This window comes from Heloderma suspectum, chromosome 2 (genome assembly GCF_057233095.1).
Source record: "Heloderma suspectum isolate Gila_16-S chromosome 2, 16-S_ref, whole genome shotgun sequence".
Lineage (NCBI taxonomy): Eukaryota > Metazoa > Chordata > Lepidosauria > Squamata > Helodermatidae > Heloderma > Heloderma suspectum.
Genome location: NC_139459.1, coordinates 225,377,590 through 225,391,476, shown reverse-complemented (window position 1 = coordinate 225,391,476; position 13,887 = coordinate 225,377,590). Strand labels below are relative to the sequence as shown.

The following is a 13,887-nucleotide window of genomic DNA, read 5'->3' as shown; positions in this document are numbered from 1 at the left end:
GATGGATGTTAGCACAGGTGCAAAACTGCCATTACTAAATAAATAGAGGAGGATTTTTTTTTTTGGTACCGTAACTGGCCTGTGCTGTGAGGCTTTTGTAGTGTTGGGTGTACATTGATTTTACTGCTACATGTTGTCTTGCAGCTGTGTCTGCCCAGCTCATACAGTTCTGGAATCCTGGGCCATGGGACAGTGATTTTGTTGCAGTGGGCTCCAGACCACAGGGGGACTGTGAGTCAGAACAGTTGCAATGGATTCTCTCTCTTTCTCCCCCGCTCCCGCCCCTGGCCACATCACACTTTGAGTTTCCCTGTTGTATAACCAATGGGTGATGCTAGTGGGGAACCCTACTGCTCTGTCTCCTTCTGTCCCTGCTATTTGGCTTCAGAGGACAGTGTCCTGGTCTACTAGTTGCCCCCAGGTCTACGGACACCTAATTAAGGACTGTTTTCCTTATCATCAGCCATGCCAGCCTGTTTAACCTCCAGTTCCCATCATGCTGTGATGTCTCAAAGGCCTCCCCCAGCAGTCGGGGCCTTCCTTTATATAACTGCACTGTAGGGGCATATGCATGTTCATGCTATTTATTTATGTATTTATTTAAGAAATGTTTATGCCACTTTTTGGAGCTAAAATATTATCTCAAAGTGACTCACCATTTTAAAAAAAAGTACAGATGATAGCAACATCCAGTTACTAAAGCCATAAACAATTTAAAATTATCCATAAAAATGGAACGCTAAAAGAGCAGCATAAAAATACATCATAACATAAGAATCAGTCAAAATATACTCCAAAATTAAACAAAAACAATAATTAACCCAACCCCAAACCAAAAGCAGATTGAAACAGAAATGTCTTTAGCCCAAAGGAGAACAAAAAATGGGGCAAGCATATCTCTCTAAGGAGGAGATTCTAGAAATGGGGAGCCACGACCAAGAAAGCCCTGCCTCATGTTACTGCCAGTCTGATTGTACATGCTGGTGGATCTGTGAGCAGGACCTCCATAGCCGATCTCAAGGCCCAGGCAAGCTTGTATGGGTACAAGTGGTCTGTCAAGTAATGTGGACCAAACTATTTAAGACTTTAAAGGTCAAAACCAGCACTTTGAAATGGGCTCGGAATTGAATAGGCAGTCAGTGCAACTGATACAATATTAGAGTGACATGTTCCAAATGCCTAGCTTAAGCCTAGCTCATAGAAGAATGTCCCTCACCTGATGAGTAGCAGCTAACTGAGTAAACTGAATGCTGAAAAGCATTGCCTTTGAGGTAGTGCTGCATCAAATTGCCGTGAGGTTTGATTTTTATTACTAAAATTTTGGTGAGGAAAACCCTGCCTTCCACACTTCCAGGTGGTGTGTGTGTGTGTGTGAGTGATGCCTGTTGGCAGCCAGGAATTGGAAAGTTCATAAACCATCATGAATATTCTGTTCTAATTTCTACACGTTGTGTGAGTAACCATTCTCTCTGGTGCCTGGGAGTTTAAAACATCAGGTGATAATCTGTGTACTGTTTGTGATAAACTTGCATGCACTGGACACCATTTGATACTTCAGTTATCAACTGATAGACATGCATATGTGAACTAGCCCTTACTTGGGCTACCTGGGGAAACTGGTGGTATGGAAACAGATGGGTTCTGCTATTCCAAATCCCACTGAAAAGAGTAGAGTAAATTTATGTTATAGCTGCACTACAATAATTGTGTGTGTGTGTGTGAAACATACTCCAAGCACAGGGAGAAACTTCTCTACTTTCAGTACTGATATCTCTGCTCAACAAAGGGCTCCCGGAGTGGCTTAGGGCAAGTTGATGGATGCTTCAATAGATGATGAAATGGTCAGATTTGTATTGAATTCAGTATGTCCTAGGAGAGCCTCCACCATGCATTGATGGTGACACCGAGCTACCAATGTTCTGATTCGGCATAAGGCATCTTCCTATGTACCAGTGTAGTTGGAAAGGGTGAAACTTTGCGTTGCTTGAGTAGCAATAACTTCAGTCCATTGTTGTAAGATGGAAGGTGCGCGTGGTGAGGAGTGACCAGGCCTCGAATATTTCTGCCTTGCCTGCTTCAGCTTCTGCCAGCTTGTTTAGGTAAGAAGCAAGAAGAATGAGCCTCCAGCATTATCAAATTCCAGTGGTGGCAGAGGAATTGAATTGTTATTTGTAAAGTAAAGACCCTTGTCATGGGTCCTGTCTGGGGAAAGATTCAATCTCAGGTTTATCATCAGAGTGTTTACTTGCTGCAGGGGAGACCCAGACAATGGGATATAGCCTTGGCCACAGTGACCTGCTGGAATGCTTTTTGAATGCCTGACTCAGGTGTGGAGTCTTGAACACCTGGCAATTGAACAGCAGCATTGTGCGCAGGAGTAACGCTTGGTTGTGTGTGGTGCATACTTTTGTAATGAGTAATGGTATTTTGCTACTATGGTAATGAGACTTAAGGGCCTTAGCATTACATCTTTGCTACACCGTTGTTGACCTACTACTTTGTGCAGCTTCTTTCCCTGGGGCATATTGCTGGAGCGAGGCTGTACTACAGCGTACGTCACCCCTGACTGGCCAGAGAAGAGCTAGTTCTAAGATTCCCAGCTGTGTGTACACGGCCAAAAGCGATTCATGCACAGCTGCTTGTCATCGGCTTGGAGCACTGCCCAGCCATCTCTCTCCTTTACAACTTGCTGTTTCTTTCTAGCCATCGGAGTTGCATGAGGAAGCTATAGGATGGAAGTCTGATTGAGTTGCCTCAGCTACATGATTCCTGCTAAAGGAAGGGCAACCTGACAAAAGTGCCTGGGGTTGGGGTTGGTTCTCATGGCACTCCGTCCCCTTGTGATCAGGGCAAAGTAACAAATGTGTAGCTACAAAGCTGGGATAGAATGCGAGCTGTAGGTCTCACACAGGCTGTCAACTGAGGCAGTATATGTGCTTCCACCCCACGTTAAGTGGTTCTTCTAACTGCAGTCCCTTGCTGTTTAGCCATGAAAGTCAGTGGTGTACTACTTTGTTGTTTTCTCCAGGGTTAGGGTGTATGTGTTTAAATGTGCATTCCATCAGTGGTTCTTTAACTCCTGCTGCAGCTGTCCTCAGTTCCACTTCCCACTGCACTCCTTCCCAAGTCTGCCTTCACTTCCCCTTCCATGCATCAGTGTCCACAACAAAATTGCCTGGTGGCCATATTTGAGAAGCCATGCCTTAAGGGCGTAGGGGTAGACATTTGCCAGTAGAGGCTCAAGGTTCCTCTCAAGAGACTCTCTGGCAGGATACATTTCTCAACGCTTTTGCTCTAGCATTTCAGAGCCTTGTCACTTGTGTTTCTTTTCACTTGAGAGGGTGAATGCTGCTAGGTGGGACCTGTGCTCATCTTTGGTCAAGGGGGCTGGGAGAAATACTGGAATAACTTAGGGAGACTATAACAACTATAACAAATTTTGGAAACCCCTCTTCTGGAGGCCAGAAATTCACATATGGTGGTACGTGGTTATATTTATGTATTTGTTTGTTTATTTATTCATTTGCAAGATTTATATACTGTTCTACATCGAATAACATTCCTGAACAATAAAAATAAGAACAAAAAGAATAAAAATATAGAGTTAAAATCTTTAAACACAAATTATGCTAATAAAACTGTGGATGGCTAATCAGGGAAGGGTTGCTTAAATAATAAAGTCATCAGCAGAAAACAAAACAACGTCAGTGCCTAATAGGGATAAATACCACCAGCAGAATACATATTTTACTGCTGATAACTGAGCCCTGTTGGATCTTAGGACAACATAGTTTGGTTATGAAAACACTTCAATTTGCTATATTGTTAGTAATTTTTATCATGCTTGATCTTACAGTCATTTATGATAGGTATTAAATATATTGGTAGCTCGTGAGCCTGGCAGGGATACAGAATCTGTTTTATGATGATTCTTCCCTGGAGACAGAGCATGGTGTGATTTTTTTCCCAAAAGTCATACTATTGCATATACTGGATTGCCAAATCTACAAGACAGGCTCTGCAACATTCCACCATCTTCCCTGCCCATAAGGGAATGTCTGTGCTTTACAGGTGATAGCCTGAATACATTTTCCAGGCTGCAGATGGTAAGATAATTGGGGTGTTCGGGTTCTTAGCAGTGTTTACCTCTCTGATTCCTTATATCCTGCTCCCATGAACTTTGAAGGATGCCTCAGAATTTCATACTATACCTGTTTTGTTGAGCCTTTTTAACATTATTGGAAAACCAGTTTAACAGACTTGTTCTGTCATTCTGTCAGCAGAAACCTAGGAAGGCCATTCCTCAAGTAGGAGAAGACTCTCAAAATGGCCATCTCCCACCCGGCTGGCAGAGTTATATGTCACCCCAGGGGCGAAGATACTACGTGAACACCTTTACCAATGGTAATCTTCATTTATGTCTATTATTATTATTATTATTATTATGAAATGCATAGCTTCTCTGTGTTTTCAAAAAACATAAGGCATACTTCAGTGATAACAACAATAAATATTAGTGCCAAAGAAAATGAGAAATGGGGGATAACCTGCCTGCTCGCCCATAATCCAATTGGGCTATTTGTTCTGTTTGGACAGATTATCCCCCTTTCCCAAGCCTCCCCATGTGCCCTGCTTTTCCGCTCTCCCTTCCAGTCTCCACCCCCTTCTCCCAGGAAAAAAACCCTTATCTTGGGGAAGGTAGTAGTAATAATTTTATTGTTTAGCCATAACCCATAACAAAAACAGAAGGGACAAACACACAAAAATACTGTTCCAATTGTCATTTCTTATAATGGCCTATGTGGCGAAATGGGGAACTGTTGTTTTTATTAAAGTTAAGATGGTATTTATTGCTGGGGTTAGCGTACCGATGATGGAAATGTATGGTAATTTATCTTTATTCCTGAGCTGGGATTGATCCATGGGGCTTCAAGAAAGTTTGGACAATTGAAGGGGAGAGGTATGCAGTTATGAGAACTGGAAGTTGAAGGGAGGAGTTAGGCTGGAAGCTGAGGTAAGAGAAGTTCAATATCTTTATGTGGGTTTTATTATTTTTACTTGCCTTTGGAAGAACATCAACTGTTACTGTTACTTAATAAGAAAATAAAAACATTGCTATTTATCCGGTGTGGCTTAGTGGAGGTCAATACCCACATGAACTGGAGGTGGCAATTGATACAGCATCTACATCATTGCCCTGGTATTAGGGTACAGTGTAATGGAAGAGAAATACTTCAAGTATTGGCAGCGGGCTGCTAATACCAGCATTAGACTCCTCACTTCCATGGGCGAGGCATCATAGACTCTAAGAAAGAAGAGGGCATAACATGCAGAAGGTAGAAGAGCAAACACGATGCTCTGTGAATCATTTCTCACTGGACATGGGGCTTGACTAGAAGCTCCATAATTCTCAGATGGAAATAATGTGTTCCATGTGTCATTTGTTATCAAAGAAGGGCCCCACGTAGCCTCTTCAGCCCTTTGCTGCCTTGCATCCCCTCCACCTCCCCCAAAGTGAGGATTTTTTCCTTGGGAAAGTGGGGCTGAGGAATGAAAAGAAGAGCTGAGGAGTGGAGTAGGTGTGGTGTGAACCAGTTTGAGTTTGGCCTCGCTCAAAGGGCGGGTGGGGGAACAACAGTGATCCATCTGAGTGGAAGGCTCACATTGTTGAGTTCCCTCTCTCCATTTTGATTACTCACCCTATCCTTGACTAGGGCTGTCAGAGAAATCCATCGGTGGGGGGGTCAAGTTCGCCAAGCTTTTAGCATCTCAGCCCCCCAGACTCTGGCTCGCTCACCCGTGAGCTGACCCCAACTCAATCTGTATCAAGTCAGGCCACCTCACAGATTTTTGTGTCTTTTCCCCATCATTAAAATTGGCATTTACGCAAATTGCAGCTGCAATTTCTGTAAGTTACTCAAATTCCGGCTGTAATTTGAGCAGATTGTGGCCATAAACGTGCTTAACTTACACAAATTGCAGGTGCAATTTGCACAAGTTAAGCATATTTTCAGCTGCTATTTGTGTAACATACGCAAAGTACAGCTGCAATTTATGTAAATGGCGATTTTAATAAAGGGAAAAAAGACGTGAAAGTTCCCGGATTTCAGAAAAAAGCCCTCGGCTTGGCTCGCAAATGTAAGCTGAGCCAGGGGCTGTGGGGAAATCCAGTGAGCCCCAAAAGGGCTGGATTTCCCCACGATGGCTATCCCTATCCTTGACTAAAACCCCCAAAGCACTATAACTGGATTGCATTGAAAATGCTAACTGATACAATTAAAGCTGTGTGTACTTGGAACTTCAAAATCAAGATTCTGAGCCAAAATCAAGATTCTGTAACTTACTAAGAAAATGAATTGTATTTGCATATATTAATTACATATATATAATTACTTTATTTTTATGTGGTGCCACCTATGTATACATGGCACTATATAGCATAAGCAAAATATTCGTGGCAAATCAATCTCAACTATGTGCTCTCCACTTAAGCAGCCATATTAATTATTTGACATGTATCCCATTTCTCATTCAGAGTTTGACCAAGATCCATTTCATGCTTGGATTTCTTGGATTTCCTCTTCTGCTCTTAAGTGACCAAATAGTCTTAATTTGGATTCCACAGAACAAAAAGTTCACTTTTGTTTGAAAGGGTAACCCCGGGGAATATAAGTTCTTAAAAGTTCAGGAAGTTCTAAGCAAGTGAACATAGGCTTGAAATAGCTGCTGGTGGAGTAGTCAGGACTTAGAGCTTGATAGATTTTTGCAGTATTGTGGCTAGCACTTAAAAGCTTGCAGTCCCTGGAAACTTTTCTCTCTGTTCGTTTTGGAGTTCATCTACATTCATCTGCCTTGGCTCATTGCAGGCATGGGGCAGTTTTGTTTCTGAAATGCTGGTGAATATTTCCACTATTTGGGAAAATGGGCTAAAACTGGAGTTTTGCTTGCCACAGCAAGCACAGCAGGGAAATAAATGAAGGGACCACAGCAGGAATGTGGCAGAAGATGTGAGTGCAGATTTTGGGGGGCACTTTCAAAACCATGCACATCTTTTTGAACCCTAGCAACATATATCCTGTGGCATTAGAAGTTTGCTAGTAAAGCACAGTGTTTGTGAGGCCTTGCTTCAAATGCCACGTATCTGTTTTGCATCTTTCTCACCCCACCCTTGTTTTTGAAAACTATTGCAAGATACAGCATGTATTTGAACTTCTAGCATTTGAAGAATTATGTCATAAATGTACGTATTTCATTCCAGTATCTCAATTCTCAAGGGGACATTGCATTGCAGTGTATATGCGTTTTGTCTTTGTTGGCCTTCCTGAAAATGGGGTTGAGTTGGGGTCCAATCTCAAAATGTAGAATGGTGTCGTGAATGTGTACACAATCCTTCATTCTAATATCTCAGTATTCAAGGCAGATAATCACAATATGAACTATTTTGCATTTTCTTCTCTCTTTTGAAAATGGATGTGGTGATGTGGAGTACTTGAACTACTCCAAACGTAAAATTGTGTCCGTGACATGCATACTAAATTTCATTCCAATATCTCAGTGTTCAAGTGTTATCATGTTACAAGTTAGCAGAATGATGAACAAATGGGTTCATTTAAACTAAAGGTTTAGTTTAAATGAACCCATTTGCTTAGTCCTCTAGTGCCTCCTGTTTTGCTCAGCCCATAAATGGGAGGCTCTAGGGGGAGCTCATGTCTCCCTTAGCAAATACCTCGCCCATGTTAAGGTATGTGTGAGAACTGCGAGCATTGTCACTCTGTCTGGCCCTGTATCGCAACTCTGTGGTGTAGCTCTCTCTAGGTTGCCTTGGGGGGTGTGGGTGTATTTTTGCCTGTGGGTGTATTTGGGTACCTGTGTTTGTCTACAGCCACGTGTACTGATTTGTTTCATTTTATTTAATTTAAAGTATCCTTTATTCACTTTCTGGGGCCACACCTCCACAAAGAATCATACAATCAAGAGGAAAGGAAAGAAACAAAGATAAAAATGGTCAAATTAGCAAATATGTAGGATACATTAAGAAGCTGCATTCAAATATGTAAGCTAATTACAGTCTCAGATCAAAGGCAGCATTGAAAAGGAAGCTTCACCTGAATGCCTGTACAAAAGGGGCAAGATGCAATTCTCCCTACGAAGGGAGAACCACAGTTTTGGGGCCACCACCTCGAAGGCCCTATCACTTGTGCACAGGGAGCTTATTCTATCCTTAGAAAATAAAGGGGACACGACTGCAGGCTTGAATTGCCACAACCCCCCTAGAATTGCCAGAGAAATAAAGAACACCATGTACTGTTGGCCTGAAGTGAGGAAAGTCTGTGGAGCTGAGATTTTTCGCAACTAGAGCTGTACTTTTGAAATATGGCCTGTCCCTTAAAATAAAGGACATTTGGAAATGCTGAGTTCCTCTCACGCTAGTGCGGGAAATCTGTGATACCTCACACATCCTTTTAGGGGTTTTCCCCCTACAAAGCATTTATCTTTGTGGTTTAGGTAAATCTTCATCAGACCAGAAGTGACTGACTGTTGATCCCACTCTGCAAAAAATATGCATTTCATGCAAGCAGGACTTTTAAGTGTGTTGCAACAGGACGCAAACTCATATCCCCGCCCCCATCCCCTTATGGCTAGACTTGTTTGTTGCACATTCTGTGAAGAATTGATCTCTCTCAAAGGGTGAGAATTTGTGCTTAGTGCTGTGCTCTTTCAGCTGCTCCCATTTTCTAGATGTGTGTGTAATACCCAAGACTGCATCCCAGCCCTACAGAGAAATAGGGAGACGACAGCTAAATTAGTCAGGTTTTGAATTTTCCAGGAGCCCATGGCATATTACCTGTATCTAAACAACAAAGCTCTCTTCTGATCGACTGTTCAGCTTGCGTTCTCCTAACATGTCGCCTTCCCCCCAAATCTTCACCATTGGATAATGCAAGGGAGGATTTTTGTATTACTGGTACACTGGATGGCTTTTACTCCCTTCTCTCAGGCCCAGATGTGTGGGTAAATGATATATTTGTTTTTCGGTGACAGTTCCACTTGTGGAATGTTAGGTATCTCCTTGCATAACCCTTTCTAGGCATTAAGGTATTACAACTGCTACTCTAGGTTTCTGGTTCTTCTCTGTTGTCAAACATAAAAGGGCATGGAACCGAGTCTTTTGCTAGAAGAGCATTTCTATTAAACAGAAACATGAAATTTACTATGGTGTAGTTCGGATGGGGCAGGAGGGGCAGCTGGCCAGGTACAGCCAAGACTGGGAATGAAGAATATGTATCTATTTGTTCTACCCATGAGGCAGCCTAAAAACATTTAAGGGCACAATCCTATCGGGTTAGGCTGCTGCCTCCAAACTTGGAGGCGACTACCTATCCAATGCAGGGCAGGAACAGTGCAGAGGGGATTGTCCCCTCCATGCTTCAGCTGCCCTGCATTCATGGCTAGAAAGCTGATTTCGGCTGCAGGAAGTCGGAGCGGGGGGGTGGGCAGATTCCAGATGACACATAGGAAGCATCGGAATGGCTCTTCCTCCTGCCCCGCCCCCAGGAATGCCCTGTTTTTGCCAGTCCACACTTCTCTTACAAGTGCGGGACCGATCCACGCTGCCTACGAGGCAGTGCGGGAGGGGGTGGAGGTTGGTTCTCAGGGAACCGACCTCGGAGCATGGGCTCTGAGGTCGGTTCCTAGGAACCAACCTATCCTATGGCCGTCTAGCCACTGATTAGCGGCCATAGGGTTGTGCCCCAAATAAATAAATAAATTTTATGCAATAGATTGTCAGTTCTTAAAATAACATTACATTATTTTTGTTGTGGAATAATTAAGGATGTTTTCAAGGCAGTAGGTGAAACACCAGATGTCATCTCCCTCAAGAGGCTTAGTTAGGGTAGCTGGCCAAGCAACTTCTCATTAGTCCTGTTGCATGCAGTAAATCACATTCAGTCTGTTTTGAGAGGATGAAGTCAGAGGCATGTGACTCTGGCCATCTGTTGCAGATTGGACAGCAGCAGCCAACACTTTATTTGCATATAACAGCTTCTGAGCGGGAGCAGTCTATCTGAGCAGTATCAACTTAGATTTTCACCAGCAGTATCCTTAAAGTTTCACAACCATCCTTAAACGCTTCTCTCATTTCTCCCACATGATCCTTCTGGATTTGTGTACTGCTGGTACTCAGGTCAGGAGGGGAGGATTGGAAACCTGCCTGGGTACAGAAATAGCTAGCTGGGGCACTGATGAATGCCAAGAAGAATAGGTCATATACCATTGAAGGGATGCCTACGTTTTGTACAAATGTATGTTTACTGCTGAAGGAAATGCATTGTCCCTTTCCATATTTCTTTGTATATGCAACCACAAGTTTGACCCCAAACATGGCAGAGCTGCTTTTTAAGCATTTCTGCATCACTTGAATGGGTTTATTTGTTAACTGAAGAACAGTAAGGCCATGGCTTAGACTTGCGATCAGCATGAGGGTTTTATTAGGCTGGGGTACAGCTTGTGTTACTTCCTCTCCCTCTTTTTTGTGAAGACAAGCCAATTACTCAGAGATTGTCTTTGGTTACAATCTGTAGGTAAAAACAGCATTTTAGCTCTAAATTAAATTAAAGGATGTGTTGGTTGTGGCCAGGAACAGAGAATATGAAAATTGGAATGTCAAAAATGATCATCACACTTCATAAAAGTTATGCTTCAAAGAATTCTAAAATAGTGGTGTTGAACTTCAAAACAAATGTCAGCTGACTTTCACAACAAAAGGATACAATGAGTTTTTAAAGAGTAGGTTGGTATATGTTGTAGCATAAAGATTCAAGTTACATTCTACTTTGCTCTTAAATGTTGGCGTTTAACGTCTTTACAGTTCATAAGAAATAATGGCTGGGTTTGCACATAACAGCAATCCATGCTATGGGTTGTTGAATTCTCAACGTTGTCGTGATGTGCGAACCCAGCCGCGCTAACAAACCATGTTTTGTTAACTACAAACAAGCCAAAAAGGGAACCCATGGTTTCTTGTTGGGCTGTGAACTCTGGGTTGTTTAAATCCTTGGTTGTTGTTATGTGTGAAGAACTGTGGGTTGTTCATGGGTTATTTTGCCAGGCTCAAGACGAGGTGAGCCAAAGTGGTAAAAAACAAGAAGAAGATATGCCAGTACTACAGCACTGCAAAAGCATTTGGGATACAGGGAGGGAGTGGGCAAAGGAGTAAGGAAACAAACAACCCAGGGACTGAGAAAAAGAACTGTGGTTTGTCCAATCGTCTGCCAGACAATCCCTGGATAGGGCAACAAACCATAGAATAGCCATGGGTTAGACAATTGGTTAGCATTATGTGCGGACCAGGTCAATGGGTTGGAGTCAGATTTAGTCATGGCTGATTTGTCCCATTGATTTCAGTGGGTCTGCTCTAAGCATGTCTAAGTCTGGATCTAGACCATAGTATATTTATTCTAGGATTCCATTTTTTAGCCAGAGCCAGGCTTTACATATGCCAGGTTGGTTATTTGATAATTGGTTTGCCTATCTTTTTGAAACATGGATTCAGATGCTAGAGAAGGAGAAGAGTGGAGGAATTATATATAAATGATCATTTTTCTAATGAAGCTTGAACCTTTTAAAAGAATTTAAGAAGAAAAAATAAACTGCGTTTCATAGCTATTACAAATTTAGGTCTTCTCCCACCTTGAGGGCACATTCTTTGGTTCCCTCATTGTGAACTTCTGTAGATGAAAACTGCAAAGTTTTGCAAACATGGCTTGAGCTGCCACTTAGTAAATATTTATGTGATTTCACCTTAGAATATGCATATGCTAAAGTTTTAGAGCGCATATGGGCATGCAATTAAGAATTTCCCCCTTTTCTGAGGGTAGCACCTATTTTTACTGCAAACAGCCAAATGTAAAGGTGCTGGAAAATCAATAGCGTAGATATTATTGACTGGAAAAAATGAGTTTTGTAGGAAGGAGGATTCAAAGTAGAATTGTAAACTTGGGTGTTGCTTGAAAGGGGGCTTTTAAAGTGGAGAGCTAAGAAATGGTGCTAGAAAACTGGGGGGGAAAAACCCGTTGATTTAACCACGCACTGGACCAGAAGTTAGTATACAGCTGAATATAATAAAATCCCTCAGTGGTTCACAATAACAGCCAACCAACCAATAACCAAAACTGTTGGTTGGTTAGAACTGCTAATAGCCACCATAGGAAAAGAAGAAAAGGAAATAAGGGAGTAATTGACCTGGTTTCCACATTATGGTAAGGCACCATGGGTTAATTCACCTGTGGGGCTCTGTGGTTCTTTCTAGGTTATCTGGAGGTCGTTTAACCCTCAAATAACACACGGCACCCAGGTTCACAGAACATAACAAGCCACAGCATGCCTCCACCATGCTTGCATGTTCAAAATGGCAGCTGGCACGTGTCTCAGAGCCCCGGGTGTGACTTAACCCATTGTGACTTGTCGTGACGTGCAATCCAGCCCTTTATGTGCCACCGTAGACTTCTCTGAGCTGACAAAATGGCCCATTCTAGGTATGGATTTCCATGGAATGGGTGCCAGCCACCATTACAAAGGCCTTGCCCCTTGTCACCACCTAGTGTGCCTCAGGTGGCAGTGGCACACAGCGCAGAGCCTTGCCTGAAGAGTCCTTCTCAAAGGTGCATGTGGAGCTAGGTGTTCTGTGTAGGTAGAGCTTTAAAGATTAATATCAGCACTTTGAACTGAAAATGGACCACTGCACTGCTCTCAGCATGGGTATATAATGAATGGGCCCTCAACAACTGGTTGAGGGCCCATTCGTTATATAATGGTCCATATAATCCTCTAGTATGATAAAGGAACTGCATATACTTGGTGGTGGTGAGTGTCTGATCTAAATTTATAGTCTGCTGCCAGTGCTGGATGTTTTTGCACATGTCTAGTTCTTTGTTAAGGCATTGAGAGGAAAGTTTTTCTATTTTTATTATTTTTTGGCATAGGGCTGGAATGCTAGAGCTGTCTTTCACAGCAGTCGATGGATGTTTAAAATGATTGAAAAAGGAAATAATCTAATGCACTTTTTCTGTTCCTTGTTAATCCAGGGTTGCTTCAAACTTGGCAGTGAAGAAGAGACTGTAGCTTCTCCTTTGACATATGATATAAATCCAATTGGATGAAATATATTGAAATGTTTGTCTTCCATAAAACCTTTTCCAAACAGGATATATTTTTCTTTCATTTCCCTTTTATATACAAAAGCTGTGAAATCAACTTCCCAAGATCCCTTTGTTTCTCATACAGCATTTTGTCATTTTGGAGCCTAAGAATGTGCATGTGGCAAAACTGCCTGTGGCAGGGGTAGGGAACCTCGGGCCCAGGGGCAAAATCCAGCCCTCCTGAGGTCTTTTATTCTATTAAACATTGTATTGTATTTTATATCTTGAACTGTTTATATTTGAGTCTTTTAATTCTTATAATCTGGCCAGAGAATGTTGGTTTGGGGGCAGATTAAAAAAAATGAATAAATATGTTCCAACCCTTCCCTCAACTACCAATCATTTGGTGGTCTCCTGACTTTTGTGCAGTTTTCCTCCATTCTAAAAGTTTGGAATGACTCTCCTAAAGCTTAGCTACTGGCAGTAAGAGCTCCAAGCTACAATATGTTGTGTGTGTGTGTGTGTATTTTTTTGTATTCTTTGCTCATCCCATTTTGCCTGCAGCCCCAGAGAATTTCTCCAAAACTGTTTCACCCCTCAGGCTCAAAGAGGTTCCTCACCCCTGGCCTATAACATGTCACCATCTCCAGCAGTGGGTTCTTTGCACATCCTGTGTCCTCAGAAAGGGAGAAGGCAGTTCTCTCAGAGAGCATCTTCTGTGTTTCTTCACCAGCCCGATTCTGGTGGC

At 42.4% G+C, this 13,887-nt stretch overlaps 1 protein-coding gene across 7 annotated transcripts in view; it reads left to right on the top strand.

The window, feature by feature from the left end:
• GAS7 (growth arrest specific 7) overlaps positions 1 to 13,887 on the top strand; it is a 180,968-nt gene that overhangs the window by 81,721 nt on the left and 85,360 nt on the right. For 4 of the 7 annotated variants that reach the window (XR_014788314.1, XM_084838287.1, XM_084838286.1 and 1 more), the window contains exon 2: positions 4,281 to 4,404. Coding sequence is in view for 5 of the 7 variants with exons in the window: in XM_084838287.1 (XP_084694413.1) it covers positions 4,281 to 4,404 (124 nt within the window). In the remaining 2 variants the exon portion in view is untranslated. The remainder of the gene's footprint in view (positions 1 to 4,280; positions 4,405 to 13,887) is intronic. The other 3 variants (XR_014788315.1, XM_084838289.1, XM_084838288.1) reach the window with 1 other exon arrangement.